The following is a 20287-nucleotide window of genomic DNA, read 5'->3' as shown; positions in this document are numbered from 1 at the left end:
CCATTAGAGGTGGCCTCCTCTGGACCCTGGCAGAGCCATGCCTGGATCAGCTGGTATCTGGGAAGACCAGCTGCAGCCACAAAAGGACAGGCCTGGCAGAGCTGGCTCAGGCGGGTGTGGGGCTGGGGAGGGCCAGGGGCCACACGACTCGGGAACCTGGCATTTCCCAGATGCCCGCCAGGGAGATGGCTAGAGGGAGTCTGGGGTCCAGGGAGGCAGCGGGCCCCAGGAGGCCCCCAGAGGTCCCCCAGCTGCTCCAAGTGAGGCCGGTTGGGGCTGGGGGCTGAGAAAGCCTTCAGGGGAGGGGCCTTGCTCATTCTCCTACCCCAATGTCACAGGGCATCATCCAGGGCACCGTTCCCTACCTGGGCACATTCCTCACCGACCTGGTGATGCTGGACACCGCCATGAAGGACTATCTGTATGTGAGTGTGCCGGGCGGGGCTGGAGTAGGGCTGGGGATGAGAGACCTTTCCTGAGCCCTGGGGGCTGGGCTGCCACACCTGTCCCAGCAATGAGTAAACAGCTCAGTGCCCTGCTGGTGACACCCCAGGGCTGCCCAAACACAGAGCTGCAGCAGGGTTTGGCCAAGTGAGACACAGCCCGTCCCTCAGGCAGTGACCCTGAGCACAGAGGGAAGCCAGGCCTTCAAAGGTCAGGTGGCACGTGGTGGCTGAGCAGGGCCTTCTGGCCTGAGGCCTCAGTCCATTGTCCTCGGAGAGGGCTGGACAAGAAGTCCCCAGGCCTCTGCCCGCATGTCCCCTTGCCCTGGTGCCCAGCACCGGCTTCAGTCCAGGGGTGTGCGTGCCCTGCCCCCTGGTGGGCGCTCTTGATAGTGCAGCATGAGGTGGGGAGGCTGTAATGGTCAAGGGGTCACTTTCTGACGGCCATTGGGTGTCCACCTTCCAGGGCAGACTCATCAACTTCGAGAAGAGGAGGAAGGTAAGCAGCTGCAGGCAGCCCTGACTTGGGGAGGGGTGGAAAACAGACCCACCAGGGTAGGACATTTGACCCCTACCCTCTCCTTAGATTCATGGGACATTTGGACACAGAGAGAAGGGGGTCCCCTCCTACTGGAAGGTGAGGGTAGGAGGTTATAATCCAGGACCACCTCCTGGGGAATGGCTGTTTGAGCCCAGCTTTGAGAACAGGAAGGCCTGGATGGGAGTAGAGGGGAGGAAGGGACCCCAAGAGCAAAGACCCAGAGACTGGCCCCAGTCCTGCCCGGGGGGCCTTATCACCGCCCTGTGCTTCCCTCTGGCCCCAGGAGTTCGAGGTGATCGCCCAGATCAAGCTGCTGCAGTCGGCCTGCAACAACTACAGCATCGTGCCAGATGAGCAATTTGGGGCCTGGTTCCGGGCCGTGGAGCGGCTCAGCGAGACTGAGAGGTGAGGCCAGGGTGGCAAATGGGGACAGTGGGGGCAGGCTGTCCTGGGGGGCCAGCTCCAGAGGGCCAGCAGCTATGACCCATGGTCAGTGTCAGCCCCTGTTGCCTGAGGATAGCCGGGGCACCCCGACTCCAGCTTCTGGACAGGTGCTGGGGGAAGGCTGGAGCATGGCCCCTGGTCGTCACACCACTGCCCCTCTGCTCATAGCTACAACCTGTCGTGTGAGCTGGAGCCCCCATCCGAGTCAGCCAGCAACACTCTCAGGACCAAGAAGAACACAGCCATTGTCAAGCGCTGGAGCGAGTAAGGGCCTGGCCAAGGGTGGTAGGGGCAACTGCCTTGGGACTCAGAAGCTTCAGGGCTGGGCCTGGGCTCAGGGAGTCAGGGAGGCTAGCCCTGGACTCCTACCCTGCTGCTGACTGGCCCTGAGACCTGGATGAGTCCCCTCACCTTTTTGGGCCTCAGTTTCCTCCTCTGTGAAATGGGGTGATACTAAATGCTCTCCCAGATGGCTGTGGTGAATGGAGTACTGGCAACTGTCCCAGCACTTTGCACAGTCCTCGGGCGCAGAGTGCAGGGGTATGGGGTTGGGATGTGTCCTTGGGGCGCCCTCTTAACTAAGCCAACCCTTCAACCAGCCGCCAGACCCCCAGCACTGAGCTCAGTACCAGTGGCAGCTCCCACTCCAAGTCCTGTGACCAGCTCAGGTGTGGCCCCTACCTCAGCAGCGGGGACATTGCTGATGCACTCAGCGTGCACTCGGCCGGCTCCTCTAGCTCCGATGTGGAGGAGATCAACATCAGCTTCGTCCCGGAGTCTCCTGATGGCCAGGAAAAGAAGGTGACTGCCTGCCCTTCTCCCCAGTATCCTTTCCCATCTCCCCACTCCAAATCCATGCACGCGGCCAGGAAGCCCTGGATCCTGAACACAGCTTCTAGAAGGTTCCCCATCTGGCAGCTGGCCTGGGGTGCCCCCACAGGGCAGGGGGATCTGCTGATCATACCGTCTCCCTCAGTTCTGGGAATCAGCCTCACAGTCATCTCCGGAGACCTCCGGCATCAGCTCGGCCTCCAGCAGCACCTCGTCCTCCTCAGCCTCCACCACACCCGTGGCTGCCACGCGCACCCACAAGCGCTCCGTCTCAGGGCTCTGCAACTCCAGCTCTGCGCTGCCGCTCTACAACCAGCAGGTGGGCGACTGCTGTATCATCCGCGTCAGCCTGGACGTGGACAACGGCAACATGTACAAGAGCATCCTGGTAAGCCAGGTGGGCGGCCTGGGTCCCTCCCTCCACTGGCGGCAAATGCACCTTGAACACAGTGCACCATCTCTGCCCTCCCGGGGCCCACCTTGTAGTTGAGGGGGGAAGGACAGATGTCAGCCAGGTACAGAAATGAAGAAGGTAGTGATCAGGGACAAGGCTGGCCTGAGGGCAGAGGGGGAGGGAAGGAGTGGCCGTGCAGAGCTCCCAGGAGGCGAAGGGGCGGTGCCGCGGGGGAGATGAGGTCCAGGAAGTATCTGGGGCCTGGCCACGTAGGCCCTGAGCACTGCCAGGACCTCGACTTTCTCGGGGAGGAAGACAGGAGCAATGATGGCTGGCTTCCTCTCGGGGAGGAAGACAGGAGCAATGATGGCTGGCTTCCTCTCGGGGAGGAAGACAGGAGCAATGATGGCTGGCTTCCTCTCGGGGAGGAAGACAGGAGCAATGATGGCTGGCTTCCTCTCGGGGAGGAAGACAGGAGCAATGATGGCTGGCTTCCTCTCGGGGAGGAAGACAGGAGCAATGATGGCTGGCTTCCTCTCGGGGAGGAAGACAGGAGCAATGATGGCTGGCTTCCTCTCGGGGAGGAAGACGGGAGCAATGATGGCTGGCTTCCTCTCGGGGAGGAAGACGGGAGCAATGATGGCTGGCTTCCTCTCGGGGAGGAAGACGGGAGCAATGATGGCTGGCTTCCTCTCGGGGAGGAAGACAGGAGCAATGATGGCTGGCTTCCTCTCGGGGAGGAAGACAGGAGCAATGATGGCTGGCTTCCTCTCGGGGAGGAAGACAGGAGCAATGATGGCTGGCTTCCTCTCGGGGAGGAAGACAGGAGCAATGATGGCTGGCTTCCTCTCGGGGAGGAAGACAGGAGCAATGATGGCTGGCTTCCTCTCGGGGAGGAAGACAGGAGCAATGATGGCTGGCTTCCTCTCGGGGAGGAAGACAGGAGCAATGATGGCTGGCTTCCTCTCGGGGAGGAAGACAGGAGCAATGATGGCTGGCTTCCTCTCGGGGAGGAAGACAGGAGCAATGATGGCTGGCTTCTCTGTCTGGCGCGGGCTGGTACCACAGCCACAGGGGTGTTGGTTAGGAGGCCGCTGTGGCAACCAGGCTGGGAGCCCTGGAAGGGGCCAGCAGGGTCAGAGTCTGGATAGGATTTGGAGACAGCCGATGGGAATTGCTCACAGAATGGGTTTGCCTGGGGGCTCTTTCTTCATCCTCCAGGTGTCCTGCGACAGATGAACCATTTGTAACCCCCACCCTCTGTACCCCAGCCCTGGGTCAGGTACCCCATTATTCACACACCCTCCCAACCCCTCGTTGCCAGGAGCTAGCATGGTTGTCATTAAGCAGTCACTTGTGGCCCTATGTCCAAGTTCCGCCTGTGCTCTGGCCCTCAGGGTCAAGGTAGCAGGGGCCTGGCCTGTGCTCACCACACTGAGCATCCTGGCTGGCCCCTCCTTTCTTATCTCCAGGGCTTAGACTAGGGACTGTCTGTTCCCCAGGCTCAATGATGCTGTTATCCTGGAGAGGCAAGTGCTGCCCAAGGAGGCGTGGGAGGAGGGAACAGGCTCTTATAGGAGAAGCAGGGTAGGCACTGCTGGGACAGACCCCTCCTCATTCCACGGAGGCCTCACATGGGGAGCAGGAGAAGGACGGAGGCCTCACTTGGGGAGCAGGAGAATGTGACAAGGCCCTCTCCGGACCCAGCACCTGGCCAGAGGCTGTGAGTGCCTGTGCTTAGTGCTGAGGGGACTCCAGAGGGTCCTTGGCCACTGCACTCTGGGGGAGCCGCTCCAGGGTCTTCTCCCTGATGGTCCATCCCCCGCCGCGATGCAGGTGACCAGCCAAGATAAGGCTCCAGCCGTAATCCGCAAGGCCATGGACAAACACAACCTGGAGGAGGAGGAGCCGGAGGACTATGAGCTGCTGCAGATTCTCTCAGATGACCGGAGTAAGTCAGAAGACCAGAGGGCGATGGCGGAGGGGGCAGGTCCGCACCACTCCCCTCCCCAGGTTGGAAGGCTTTGGCCCCAGAAAATTCACCAGCAGAGTGTGGGTAGACACTGTGGACAGGGCAGCCCTGGCTGCCCCCATTGTCTGCTTGCTGTCCGCAGCCACCACTGGACCTCCCCAGTGTGTGCCCTTCCCTAGGCGTGAACAGGCAGTTCAAAGCTCACATCAGTGAGGAGCAAAGAGAAAAGGCATTTTCACTGGGACAGGTTAGCCAGGTGGCCCACTGGAAGGGACGCTTTCTGGCTAAGATAAAACATGTGCTCTACAAAGAATGGTGACTGCTGTGGACCAAAGTGTCGAGTGTTAAAATCCATGAGTGTATGATTCTAAAAGCAGAACAGGCTGCTAGGAGGCCAACTCAGTATTCTAGAAACTGGGAAAGTGTCAAGAACCAGTGCAGGCTCAGAGTGGGGTGTGCTGGGCCTGGAGACGCTGTGCAAGCTCCTTAAGCCCTCTGTGCTCGTGTTCTCATCCCCCAAATGGAAATGAAAGTAGCCAGTGTGTTCACCGTATATATAAAAATCTGTATGTAAGTATATATGTGTATATATGTATGCATACGTGTGTGTATATATGTGTATATATGTATGCATATGTATGTGTATATATGTGTATATATATATATGCATGCATACGTGTGTGTATATATATGTGTATATATGTATGCATATGTATGTGTATATATGTGTATATATATGCATGCATACGTGTGTGTATATATGTGTATATATATATGCATGCATACGTGTGTGTATATATATGTGTGTATATATATGCATGCATACGTGTGTGTATATATGTGTATATATATATGCATGCATACGTGTGTGTATATATATGTGTATATATATGCATGCATACGTGTGTGTATATATGTGTATATATATATGCATGCATACGTGTGTGTATATATGTGTATATATATATGCATGCATACGTGTGTGTATATATGTGTATATATGTATGCATATGTATGTGTATATATGTGTATATATATATATGCATGCATACGTGTGTGTATATATGTGTATATATATATATGCATGCATACGTGTGTGTATATATGTGTATATATATATGCATGCATACGTGTGTGTATATATGTGTATATATGTATGCATATGTATGTGTATATATGTGTATATATATATATGCATGCATACGTGTGTGTATATATATGTGTATATATGTATGCATATGTATGTGTATATATGTGTATATATATATATGCATGCATACGTGTGTGTATATATATGTGTGTATATATATGCATGCATACGTGTGTGTATATATGTGTGTATATATATGCATGCATACGTGTGTGTATATATGTGTATATATATATGCATGCATACGTGTGTGTATATATATGTGTATATATATGCATGCATACGTGTGTGTATATATGTGTATATATATATGCATGCATACGTGTGTGTATATATATGTGTATATATATATGCATGCATACGTGTGTGTATATATATGTGTATATATATATGCATGCATACGTGTGTGTATATATATGTGTATATATATATGCATGCATACGTGTGTGTATATATATGTGTATATATGTATGCATATGTATGTGTATATATGTGTATATATATATGCATGCATACGTGTGTGTATATATATGTGTATATATGTATGCATATGTATGTGTATATATGTGTATATATATATATGCATGCATACGTGTGTGTATATATATGTGTATATATGTATGCATATGTATGTGTATATATGTGTATATATATATGCATGCATACGTGTGTGTATATATATGTGTATATATGTATGCATATGTATGTGTATATATGTGTATATATATATATGCATGCATACGTGTGTGTATATATATGTGTGTATATATATGCATGCATACGTGTGTGTATATATGTGTATATATATATGCATGCATACGTGTGTGTATATATATGTGTGTATATATATGCATGCATACGTGTGTGTATATATGTGTATATATATATGCATGCATACGTGTGTGTATATATATGTGTATATATATGCATGCATACGTGTGTGTATATATGTGTATATATATATGCATGCATATGTGTGTGTATATATATGTGTATATATATATGCATGCATACGTGTGTGTATATATATGTGTGTATATATATATGCATGCATACGTGTGTGTATATATATGTGTATATATGTATGCATATGTATGTGTATATATGTGTATATATATATATGCATGCATACGTGTGTGTATATATATGTGTATATATGTATGCATATGTATGTGTATATATGTGTATATATATATGCATGCATACGTGTGTGTATATATATGTGTATATATGTATGCATATGTATGTGTATATATGTGTATATATATATATGCATGCATACGTGTGTGTATATATATGTGTATATATGTATGCATATGTATGTGTATATATGTGTATATATATATATGCATGCATACGTGTGTGTATATATATGTGTGTATATATATGCATGCATACGTGTGTGTATATATGTGTATATATATATGCATGCATACGTGTGTGTATATATATGTGTGTATATATATGCATGCATACGTGTGTGTATATATGTGTATATATATATGCATGCATACGTGTGTATATATATGTGTATATATATGCATGCATACGTGTGTGTATATATGTGTATATATATATGCATGCATACGTGTGTGTATATATATGTGTATATATATATGCATGCATACGTGTGTGTATATATATGTGTATATATATATATATGCATGCATACGTGTGTGTATATATATGTGTATATATATATGCATGCATACGTGTGTGTATATATATGTGTATATATATATGCATGCATACGTGTGTGTATATATATGTGTATATATATATGCATGCATACGTGTGTGTATATATATGTGTATATATATGTGTGTATATATATATGCATGCATACGTGTGTGTATATATATGTGTATATATGTATGCATACGTGTGTGTGTATATATGTGTATATATATATATGCATGCATACGTGTGTGTATATATATGTGTGTATATATATGCATGCATACGTGTGTGTATATATATGTGTGTATATATATGCATGCATACGTGTGTGTATATATGTGTATATATATATGCATGCATACGTGTGTGTATATATATGTGTGTATATATATGCATGCATACGTGTGTGTATATATGTGTATATATATATATGCATGCATACGTGTGTGTATATATATGTGTATATATGTGTATATATATATGCATGCATACGTGTGTGTATATATATGTGCATGCATACGTGTGTGTATATATATGTGTATATATATGCATGCATACGTGTGTGTGTATATATGTGTATATATATATGCATACGTGTGTGTATATATGTGTATATATATATGCATGCATACGTGTGTGTATATATATGTGTATATATATATGCATGCATACGTGTGTGTATATATATGTGTATATATATGCATGCATACGTGTGTGTATATATATGTGTATATATATATGCATGCATACGTGTGTATATATATGTGTATATATATATGCATGCATACGTGTGTGTGTATATATGTGTATATATATATGCATGCATACGTGTGTGTGTATATATGTGTATATATATATGCATGCATACGTGTGTGTATATATGTGTATATATGTATATGCATGCATACGTGTGTGTATATATATGTGTATATATATATGCATGCATACGTGTGTGTATATATATGTGTATATATATATATGCATGCATACGTGTGTGTATATATATGTGTATATATATGCATGCATACGTGTGTGTATATATATGTGTATATATGTATGCATGCATACGTGTGTGTATATATATGTGTATATATGTATGCATGCATACGTGTGTGTATATATATGTGTATATATGTATGCATGCATATGTGTGTGTATATATGTGTATATATATATGCATGCATACATGTGTGTATATATATATATGCATGCATACGTGTGTGTATATATATGTGTATATATGTATATGCATGCATACGTGTGTGTATATGTGTATATATATATGCATGCATACGTGTGTGTATATATATGCATGCATACGTGTGTGTATATATATGTGTATATATATGCATGCATACGTGTGTGTATATATATGTGTATATATATATGCATGCATACGTGTGTGTATATATAAAGCATCTATGTGCACCATAAAAGTTAACCACAAATACTATCATCGCTGCTTTCTTTCCAGTGAGCTGAACACCATCCCCCACCATTAGCCCAGACAGTAAGCAATGACTCCTACGATCCCTAGAAGTTATAGTCTAAATCCTCTGGCAGCTTCTTGGCACCATTTTGGTTAGGTGAGCAGGGTAGGTGGGAACCCCATCTTACAGAGAAGGAAGACTGAGGCCTAGAGAGATTAAAGAAGATGATGAAAAGCCACACGATGTCGGCAGGAGCACAAATCGAACCCAGCTCTGGCTTATAGCAGGCTGTGGGCCAGAGGAGATGGTGGGAAATGGAGCCAAGAGGAAGTGCTTGCTGGGTGCCAGGGTTCAAGGAGTACAGGCCTCCCTGGAACGGACACCAGAGCCCTGGGGCAAGCCTGTCCTTTCCTGGTCCTTGGAGCCCTTGTCCTGAGTAGGGCAGGATTCTGGGAGGTGACCTGGATTCTAGAAAGCCTGTTCCAGCTGGGCAGCCAGCACTGCAGTATGGGCAGGACGGGGTGACCCTCTGCCAGCTCAGGCCAAGCCGGGGGGGTTCTGGCATCAGTCCCTGTTTAAACAAGAGTCATCAGGTTTTGTGAGGACCTCAGCAGAGTCTGTCCTCAGGCAGGAGTCATTGAGAGGGGTCCTTGGAGTCCTGGAGCTGTATTGGAGGGGATCTGAGGTCTGTGGCTCAAGACAGTCCTTGTATGGGCTCTCAAGCGGTAGGGGTATCCTGCAGGGCCCCCAGGAGCATCACTGATCACCCCTCTGCCCCTCCCCCACCAGAGCTGAAGATCCCTGAAAACGCCAACGTCTTCTATGCCATGAACTCTACCGCCAATTATGACTTTGTCCTGAAGAAGCGGACCTTCACCAAGGGAGTGAAGGTCAAGCATGGAGCCAGCTCAACCCTCCCTCGCATGAAGCAGAAGGGACTCAAGATTGCCAAGGGCATCTTCTGAGGGCATCTTCCCAGGGTCTGGCTGGCTGGTAGCCAAGCACTTATGGACCAGAGTGGCCCAGGCCAGCTGGGCACCTTCCTACCACCTGCCAGCCCAGGGTACCCCAGACTCCAGTTTCATCCTGAACCTCTCCTGCTGCTGGGATTGACGCCTGCCATTGGTCAGGCTGACCTGGCCTCCCGTGGACCACTCGCTGCCTTAGGTGCCTTCTGCTCTCTGGAACCAGAGGACTAGCTGACTTTTGCCAAGGAGCAGTGCCAACGGGCATGGCATGGTGCCCTGCCTGCCCCCAGGCACCACCTCTGTACACTTCCCTGACACCTTCCCAGGTGTGGGTCACTGCCACCTGTGCCCATGGGCACCCCACAACACCCACCCACTCACCCACCGTGTCTGACCGCTGCAGTTCTCTCCTCATGCCCACGGGCACTGGCCTGTGACCTTTGCAGGGGTCCCGGCCCCTCCCACCACTCTAGCCTTTCTCAGGCTGTACCAAAGATTCCATCATCAGGGCCGACTGAGAGTGAGGGAGTCTCACCCACCACTTACCCCAGCCCTCCCCTGGGAGCAGAGAGAGAAACCCTCTTCATGGACCAGACTCTGCACCCGGTGAGTGAGGACGGTCCCAGCTGAGTCCCATAGATGTTGAATCTCATGCCACTGCAAGTGCCATTCACCACTGCATCCTGGGCTTTACGAGACCATGCAAGATGGGGGTTAGTGAGGAAGGAGGATTTGGGGTGGGGGTGGGGTGACTGAATATTTGTATAAAAAGCAAAAAGAAAAAAAATGTTTACTGATTGGGGAGGGGCAATATTTATTTGTTGTAAATAGCAAATGTTAGACTTGAATATTATATTAAAATCCTGTTTCTACTATAGCCTGGTCATTGCAGTTTTGTTCTTTCATTACCTGTCTTAATTAAAATGAGATAGAGACTCTCACATTCCATGTTTAAATAAGGACCCTTGCAGGGTTATCTAGTTATTTTATGCACAGGAAAAGCCAGCCACCCTTCTCAGCACACTGAAGGAAACACAAAAGTTTACCTTTCATACAGCAGATGTTCATTTCGGCACCATTAAACTGGGAAATGTGCTGAGACAGCCCTCAGAACTCCTGGGACTAGAGTTTGGAGGTACTTTCACAAGGCATAGCAAGAATTTCTGAAATTTAGCTGTCTTTAAAAGTAACATTTGTGGCCAGGCATGGTGGCTCATGCCTGTAATCCCAGCACTTTGGGAGGCCAAGGCAGGTGGATCATGAGGTCAGGCGTTTGAGACCAGCCTGGCCAACATAGTGAAACCCCATCTCTACTAAAAATAAAGTTAGCTAGGCATGGTGCCAGGCACCTTTAATCCCAGCTACTCGGGAGGCTGATGCAAGAGAATCGCTTGAACCTGGGAGGCGGAGGTTGCAGTGAGCCGAGATCACGCCACTGCCCTCCAGCCCGGGCAACAGTGTGAGACTCTGTCTCAAAAAATAATAATAATAAAGTAATATTTGTGACAAAAGATGGCAGAGTAGGAGTCCCCAGGGTTCAGTCTCTCCACAGAAACAACGATTAAGCTGGAATAAAGAAAACTATCAGAATAAACTGTTTTGGGACTCTGGAACCTGGTCGGACATAGTCACCAGGGGAACACTTGGTGAAGGGAGATGCTGCTGAACTCCAACAGTTAAGGGGATCTCCATCAAGTCACAGGCTGACCAAGAGACAACAGAACAGAAACTTCGTGACTGTACACAACGAGGAATACAAATATAAGCCTGGCAAAAATACAAATATAAGCCTGGCAAAAATACAAATATAAGCCTGGCAAAAATACAAATATAAGCCTGGCAAAAATACAAATATAAGCCTAACAACTATAAGCCTGGAAAAGTCACTATGGACCCAGAAGACTGCATCCTTCAATAAGCAAAAAAGCAATTCCTGAGGGAGACAATCTGATTTCCAGAGTCACTGCATTATAATACTCAATATTCAGTTCTCAAAAAATTACAAAGAAACAAAAATATGGCTCCTTCACAGGGGAAAAGAGGATTTGACAAAAACTATCCTTGAGGAAGCTCAGACATTAAAATTACTAGTCAGAGACATTAAATCACTTGTCCTAAATATGCTTGATGAGCTAAAGGAAACCATGGAAAGTAATGTATGAGCAAATGGGTGATTAGCAATAAAGGGACAGAAATTATAAAAACCAACTAGAAGTTCTGGAGCTGAAAAGTATAACTGAGAAGAAAAATATACTAGCGAGATTCAACAGCAGATTTGAGCAGGCAGAAGAAAGAATCAGTGTACTGGAAGATAAAGCAATAGAAATTATTCTGTCTAGGGAACAGAAAGGAAAAGGAAGAAGAATGAACAGAACTAGAGGTTCTTGTGGGACACCATTAAATGTACCAACATACATTTAATGAGAGTTCAGAAAAGGCAGAGATTATTTGAATAATGGTCCAGAACTTCCCAAATTTGATGAAAGACATAAATCTCCATATCCAAGAAGCTCAATGAGTTTCAAACAGGATAAACTCAGATCCATACCCAAATTTATTAGTCAAATTGTCAAAAGACAGAAAATCTTGAAAGCAGCAAGAAGAGATTCATCATATACAAGAGATCCTCAGGATTAACAGCTGATTTCTCATCAGAAACCATGGAGTCTAGAAGGTAATAGGATGACATATTTAAAGTGCTGAAAGAAGGCTGAGCATGGTGGCTCACACCTGTAATCCCAGCACTTTGGGAGGCCAAGGTGGGCAGATCATCTGAAGTCAGGAGTTCGAGATCAACCTGGCCAACATGGTGAAACCTTGTCTCTACTAAAAATACAAAAATTAGCCAGGCATGGTGGCACATGCCTATAGTCCCAACTATTTGGAGGCTGAGCCAGGAGAATCGCTTGAACCCGGGAGACGGAGGTTGCAGTGAGCCAAGATCGCACCACTGCACTCCAGCCTGGGCGACAGAGGAAGACTCCATCTCAAAAAATATTCTCAAAGTGCTGAAAGAAGAAGCAAAACATCCTTTAAGGATGAAGGAGAAATTAAGACATTCTCAGATAAAAGCTAAGGGAGTTTTATTAGTAGACCTACCCTACAATAAATGGTAAAGGGAGTCCTTCCAGCTAAAATAAACACTAGACAGTAACTTGAAGCCATATGAAAAACTAAAGAACACTGGTAGTTAGCAAAGCCAGTGTTATTTCACTTTGGGTTTGTGTAACTCATCCTTTTTTCTTATGATTTAAAGGTAAAATTCATAAAGCTATAAATCCACATTAATGGAAACAATGTATAAAGATATAATCTGTGACTGACAGAGGGAAGATGTGTAATAGCAGTGTATACTACTTAAATTCAGTTGGTATTATTGAAACTAGATTGTTATATCTTTAAGATGTTACTTGTAATACCAAAAGTAACAAGTAAAAAAATAACTAAAAAGTATATAGGAAAGCAAAGAAAGGATCAAAATTGTATAAAAGTAAATCCATAAAAAGCAGTAGTGGAGGAATTGAGGAACGAAAATCGTAAGACATACAGAAAACAAACAGCTAAATGGCAGAAGTAAAGGTTTTCTCATTAATTACTATAAATATAAATGGGTTAAATTCTCCAATTAAAAAGCAGAGATTGGGCCAGATGCAGTGGCTTACACCTGTAATCCCAGCACTTTGGGAGGCTGAGGTTGGAGATGGCTTGAGCCCCGGAGTTTGAGACCAGCATGGGCAACATGGTGAGATTCTATTTCTACAAAAAAATTTTAAAATTAGCCAGGCATGGTGGTGTGCATCTGTGGTCTCAGCTCTCAAGAGGCTGATGTGGGAAGATCGCTTAAGCCCGGGAGGTCAAGGTTGTAGTGAGCTGTGATCCTGCCAATGCACTCCAGGCTGGACAACAGAGCAAGAGCAAGACCCTGTCTCAGGAAAAAAAAAAAAAAAAAAAAAAAGATTGGCAGAATGGATTTTTTAGAACTTTGTCTATCTATATGCTGTATAGACAATTTTTTTTTTTTTTTTGAGATGGAGTTTCACTCTTCACCCAGGCTGGAGTGAAGTGGCACGATCTTGGCTCACTGCAGCCTCCACCCCCTGGGTTCAAGCAATTCTCCTGCCTCAGTCTCCCAAGTAGCTGGGATTATAGGCACCCGCTATCACACCCAGCTAATTTTTGTATTTTTAGTAGAGACAGGGTTTTGCCACATTGGCCAGGCTGGTCTCAAACTCCTGACCTCAGGTGACCCATCTGCCTTGGCCTTCCAAAGTGCTAGGATTACAGGTGTGAGCCACTATGCCCAGCCTGTACAGACAAATTTTATTTTATTTTGAGGTGGAATCTCTGTCGCTTAGGCTGGAGTGCAGTGATGCAATCTCAGCTCACTGCAACCTCCGCCTCCCAGGTTCAAGCAATTGTCCTGCCTCAGCCTCCTGAGTAGCTGGGATTACAGGTGTCTACCACCACACCTGGCTAATTTTTTTTTGTATTTTTGGTAGAGACAGGGTTTTACCATGTTGGCCAGGCTGGTTTTGAACTCCTGACCTCAAGTGACCCACCCGCTTTGGCCTCCCAAAGTGCTAGGATTACAGGCGTGAGCCACTGCACCCGGCTGAGACAAATTTTGAGTACAAAGATACAAAAAGGTTGGAAGTAAAAGGTTGGAAAAAGTTATTCCATGAAAATTGTATATTTTAACAATGGCTATAGTATTATCAGACAAAATAGATTTTAAGTCAAAACAGTAACAAGACAAGGCCAGTATACACTGACAAAAGCTTCAACTTATCAAGATACAACAATTGTGTACATACACACACTTAAAACACCCAAAATATATGAAGCAAAAATTGACATAATTAAATGAGAAATACACAATTGGAGATTTCAATACCTCATTTCCAATAATGGATAAGAACAACCAAACAGAAGATCTATAAGGAAAGAGGATTTGAGCAACTCTATAAACCAATTAGACTGAGCAGACATATACACAACACACAAACCAGCAACAACAGACTACACATTCTTGTCAAGTGTACATGGAACATTTTCCAGGATAGACCGTATGTTAGGCCATAAAGTAAGTCTTAATTTTTTTTTTTTTAAGACGGAGTTTTGCTCTTGTTGCCCAGGCTGGAGTGCAGTGGTGCAGTCTTGGTTCACTGCAACCTCCACCTCCCAGGTTCAAGTGCTTCTCCTGCGTCAGCTTCCCGAGTAGGTGGGATTACAGCACCCGCCACCACACCCGGCTAATTTTTGTATTTTTAGTAGAGATGGGGTTTTACCATGTTAAGCAGGTTGGTCTCGAACTCCTGACCTCAGGTGATCTCCCTGCCTCGGCTTCCCAAAGCGCTGGGATTACAGGCATGAGCTACCGCGCCCAGCAATAAATTTTTAAAACTTGAAATTATACAAAGTATCATTCCAATTACAACAGGATAAAATTATAAATCCATAGCAGAAAAACTGGAACACTCATGAATATGTGGAAGTTAACGCACTCTCTTCTTTTTCACGTCAGATGGGTAACGTGCCGACGTAACAGGGTTTGAGGGTGACACATCTCACACATGTGCGTGAACACCCAATCATCATGTTCATCAACTACAAAAGGATCTTAACACTCTTCCCCTCCCCAACTCCAGACGGAGTCTTGCTCCATCGCCCAGGCTGGGGTGCAGTGGCGCGATCTCAGCTCACTGCAACCTCCACCTCCAAGGTTCAAGCAATTCTCCTGTCTCAGTCTCCTGAGTAGCTAGGATTACAGGTGTGCACCACCACGCCTGGTTAATTTTTATATTTTTTTTAGTAGAGATGGGGTTTCACCATGTTGGCCAGCCTGGTCTTGAACTCCTGACCTCATGATCCACCTGCCTCGGCCTCCCAAAGTGCTGGGATTACAGGCGTGAGCCACCGCGCCCAGCCTTAACACACTCTTAAACAACCAATGGGTCTAAAAAGAAGTCACAAGGGAAATTAGAAGACACCTTGAGACAATGAAAACAAAAACACAACATACCAAAACTTACAGCATGCAGTGAAATCGAAAGCAGTGCTTGGGGAAAATTTATAGCTATAAACGACTACATTAAAAAAGCAGAAAGATCTCAAATCAACAATTTATCTGCACACATTAAGGAATTAGAAAAAGAGCGAACTAAACCCAAGGCTAGCAGAATGAAGGAAATAATAAAGATTACAGCAGAGATAAACAAAATAGAGAACAGAAAGATAGAGAAAATCAGCAAAACCAAAAACTGGTTATTTCTAAAAAACAAAATTGACAATACTTTAGATCAACAAAGAAGAGACAGACTCAAATTACTAAAATTTGGAATGAAAGGGGGAACATTCCTACCAACTTTACAGAAATAAAAAGGATGAGAAGAGAATGCTTTATAAGAGAATGCACCATTGCATGCCAGCAACATACAATGGAATATTATTCAGTCATAAAAAGTCCAGGTGCAATGGCTCATGCCTGTAATCCCAGCACTTTGGGAGGCCAAGGTGGGTGGATCACTTGAGGTCAGGAGTTCAAGACCAGTCTGACCAACATGGTAAAACCCCATCTCTGCTAAAAATACAAAATTAGCCGGGTATGGTGGTGAGCACCTGTAATCCCAGCTACTTGGGAGGCTGAGGCAGGAGTATTGCTTAAACCCGGGAGGCAGAGGTTGCAGTGAGCCGAGATTGTGCCACTACACTCCAGCCTGGGCAACAAAAGGGAAACTCCACTTCTAAAATAAAAAAAAAAAAAAAAAAAAAAAAAAGGTATGGCGTGCTGACACATGCTACAACATGGATGAACTTTGAAAACATTACAATTCCACTTATGAGAAATATCTCCAATAGGCAAATTCATGGAGACAGAAAGGATAGAGGTTACCAGGGTTTAGAGGGAGGGGAAATGAGGAGTTAGCTAATGGATATAGAGCTTCTATTTGGGGTGATGAAAAAATTATGGAAATAGAGAGTGGTGATGGTTGCCCAACAGTGAATCGAAATAATGCCACTCAATTCTACTCTTAAAAACAGTTAAATTAGCATCTGTTTTGTTATATATGTTTCACCACAATTAAAAAAAAATAGTATCTGTAAGGACCATTTCCTAGCCCAGGTTGGTGGCTGCCTTTCTGCAGCTTTAGGGGAAGAGGAGCATTTTCTGCTTGTCTTGCTGAGGTTTCTGTTAACCACCAACTAGGAACTTGTGGATTTCAAGGTCTAACTCTGGAATTTAGTCAGCACTAAGAAAAATTATAAACAGATAAAATGTACAATATGGAAAGGGGGGGAAAAGCTAAAGGAAGAGTGTTAGCCAGTGCACGGGCAGGACTTTGCCCCCTCAGTCCCCTCTAGAGGCCCGTGGTCCACCCTTTTTCTTAGACGGGAATCCTTGTTCCTAAGCATAGATTTCCATCGCCTGTGCGTTTTCCTTCTGGGGAAAGACTTGTGATGCTGTGTTAGGGCTACAGTGGGCCTCATTCCATAAGATTCCTGCTCACAGTGCCCACGTCACAAGGCCATGGTGAGGTCAGGCTGATCAAGTGCTCAGTGCAGTGCCTGGGCTTGGACCCGGAAGAGGTGGGGGTGGTCCCGACTCTGCCCCAACAACTCTGCCAGAGCCATTGGGCACCCCCCCAAGGGGCCCACCACCCAGCACCTGTCACCCAGCACCCTTGGCATCCTCTGCTTCTGACCTCCCAGAGTGATGTGGTATTCTAGCATCTACCCGTGAACCAGGACACCAGCATTCCTACAACTCCTTGTGTGATTGATGTCATCCACAAACACCTTGGAAAGCCCCAGCCCCTGTGCCCTGCACACCGTGGCCACTCGTCCTGCTGGAGCCTCATGAATGGCCAGTGAGTGCTGATTGCCAGGATAAGGGTGCTGATTCCTGCCAGCAGAAGACCTCCATACTCTCTGCTGATGGCCAAGGTGAAGCACAGGTCCGTGTGGGGCTGAGGTCCAGTCTCAGGTGATCACCAATTTACAGAGTCAGTCGTGTTGTTACTGACCCATCCTAAAGGGGTAGCTGGGCCCTGAGCCTTTAGAGCTTGCAGCCCCCTGGGGTGACTGTATTCTTTGTCCACAGTCTAGGATTTCATTATGTCCTGGTTGGGGGTGGGTGTGTTAAACATGCAACACAGGAGTTGGGGTGGGGGGAAGAGGAAGGCCACTGAGACTGAGGATCCACAAGCACAGAAGGCCACAGCCTTACAATGAAGTGCTGAAACATGTCCCCTGTGACAGTAAACACGCGCTGGCCCGAGCTCACCCCAGTGCTCTTCCAGTCTTCCTGGGATTGGGAGCCAGCAGGACCCCAGATGGCCTCCAGCCTGTCCGTATTTTCAACTTCATCACCTGGAGTCGGTAATGGCAAGAGCCAGATGGATTGCAGGTGACTCTGAGCTGTCTCCTCCCTCTCGACAGCTGCAGGCATCACCCAGACACGCTGCGGGGCTCACCTGTGCCATGGAGGCTTTTAAAGTAGATTTTCTGTTGCTTATAACAGAATACCTAAAACTGGGTAATTTATAAAGAAAAGGAATTTCTCACAGTTATGAAGGCTAAGAAGTCCGAGGTTGAGGTGTTACAGGATGGAAGGTCCTGACTGAGTTGTCCAGGTTCTTGGTGTATTGAACAAAGAAGTGAACAAAACTCACAAAGTAACAAAAGAATGAAGCAATGACAGACAAAACAGGCCAGTCGCAGTGGCTCACGCCTGTAATCCCAGCACTTTGGGAGGCCGAGGTACCTGAGACCAGCCTTGCCAACGTGGTGAAACCCCGTCTCTACTAAAAATACAAAAAAATTAGCTGGGCGTGGTGGCGGGTACCTGTAATCCCAGCTACTTGAGAGGCAGAGGCAGGAGAATCGCTTGAACCCAGGAGGCAGAGTTTGGAGTGAGCCCAGATTGTGCCATTGCACTCTAGCCTGGGCAACGAGAGTGAAACTCCATCAAAAAAAAAAAAAAGACAAAGCAACAAGAAACAACGTACCAGAGGCACAGATTGAAGAAGCGAACGTACAACCCACAGGGTGGGAGCGGGCCCGAGCAAACGGCTCAAGGGCCTCCCAATTGCAATGCTTCTCAGGGGTTTTATAAAGAACACCCTAGATGCCCTTTAGAGGCCTCCAATTGGTTACACCCTATGAAGGATTAGCCTGGGACCAATCAGAGGCTGAAGTGGAGGATTGGCCCAGGGTCAATCAGAGGTTGAAGTGGAAGCTCCTGACTGGTTATCACAGGAGTGAGGATGTGGCCTGTGTGCTCCCCAATCCTGCCTAGAACGGGCTGCACCTGCTGTTCTCTGGCTTATGTGAACTGGCTGCACCTGCTGTTCCTTTGCTTATGCCCCAACCCTTGGCTTCCCTAATTCCTTCTCCTCCTGCCTCAGAGAGGCTGTATCCGGTGAGGCCTTCTTGCTGGTGGGGACTCTGGTGTCCCGAGGCGGTACTGGGTATCACGTGGTGAGGACGCTGAGCCTGCTCACATGCTAGCTCGTCTCTCTTCCTCTTACAAAGCCACCAGTTACCCTCCCATGATAACCCACTAACCCATGAATCCATGAATGGATGAATCCATCTACGGGGACAGGGCCCTCATGATCCAGTCACCTCTTAAAGGCAGCACCTCTCAATACTGCCACATTGGGGATTAAATTTCAGTATGAGTTTTGGCGGGGACAAGCATTCAAACCAAAGCAGAGGGATGGCCGGTGCAGCCCAGAGGTAGAACACGCTTGGATCCCCACAGCCCATCCCTTCTGACGTGGCTTGGCCATCCAGGGATGTGATTTTCTGAATGACAGGCATGACTGTGCTTTCTCTCAACAAGAGATGGGTGCCAGTCCCAAGGGTTGGGAAGAGGCACTAGGGTCCCAGGGGTTTCTCCCACAGTGCTGGAGGTGCCTGAGAGCTGACTCCACAGGTAGAAACACAATAATCCCTGTGGGTACCAGTGTGGCCAAGGAAGGGACACATCATTGTATCCTCGGGCTTCCGTTGTCCTAGAGAACAGGGACAGTCACTGGGAGAGGCCTACATTGCCGGGCAGCTCCATCTCACTCAGTCTGACAGGGAGTCCCCTTTTTACACCAGAGACCCCTCAACCAACCCAGGAAGCCCAGGGTGGCCAAAGTGGTCACAGCCAACCAGGATGTCCCCTGCTTCTCCAGGGGACAGGGTTCGTCCCGTCTCAGCTCTGCTGCATGAGGCCACAGGACTTGTTGGCCCTGAGCCTCATCCTCCCACCTGTAGGCTGGAGGGGCAGAGAGAGTGGCTAGCTTGTCCTTGGGTGCTGCTGCCCTCCACCGCGGAGCCCCCCAGGCAAAGTTGCTCAGGATTCCAGAATTTTCTCTCATCTGAGCCCCACCCTGCCCCACAGTGCCTGTTTAGAAGGTAGGTGAGGAGTGGGGAAGAAGA

At 46.8% G+C, this 20287-nt stretch overlaps 1 protein-coding gene and 1 non-coding gene across 8 annotated transcripts in view; one reads left to right on the top strand and one right to left on the bottom strand.

The window, feature by feature from the left end:
- The window catches only part of RALGDS (ral guanine nucleotide dissociation stimulator), a 55250-nt gene extending 44520 nt beyond the window's left edge, over window positions 1-10730 (top strand). For 6 of the 7 annotated variants that reach the window (XM_054501430.2, XM_063649993.1, XM_054501429.2 and 3 more), the window contains exons 11-18: window positions 339-425; window positions 910-942; window positions 1268-1389; window positions 1597-1692; window positions 2028-2229; window positions 2405-2647; window positions 4490-4604; window positions 9675-10730. In XM_054501430.2, the coding sequence (XP_054357405.1) occupies window positions 339-425; window positions 910-942; window positions 1268-1389; window positions 1597-1692; window positions 2028-2229; window positions 2405-2647; window positions 4490-4604; window positions 9675-9850 (1074 nt within the window). In that variant the 3' untranslated portion in view covers window positions 9851-10730. Of the gene's footprint in view, window positions 1-338; window positions 426-909; window positions 943-1267; window positions 1390-1596; window positions 1693-2027; window positions 2230-2404; window positions 2648-4155; window positions 4377-4489; window positions 4605-9674 lie in introns of those variants that run through there. The other variant, XR_010123378.1, reaches the window with a different exon arrangement.
- A 4641-nt stretch (window positions 10731-15371) lies between these two features.
- LOC129044810 (small nucleolar RNA U13) lies at window positions 15372-15472 on the bottom strand. Its single transcript, XR_008504800.1, has one exon. It is a non-coding gene; the product is annotated as a small nucleolar RNA U13 (small nucleolar RNA).
- Window positions 15473-20287: the final 4815 nt, after the last annotated feature.

This window comes from Pongo pygmaeus, chromosome 13 (genome assembly GCF_028885625.2).
Source record: "Pongo pygmaeus isolate AG05252 chromosome 13, NHGRI_mPonPyg2-v2.0_pri, whole genome shotgun sequence".
Taxonomy (NCBI): domain Eukaryota; kingdom Metazoa; phylum Chordata; class Mammalia; order Primates; family Hominidae; genus Pongo; species Pongo pygmaeus.
The sequence above is the reverse complement of the archived record's forward strand: the minus strand, read 5'-3'. Positions and strand labels throughout refer to the sequence as shown.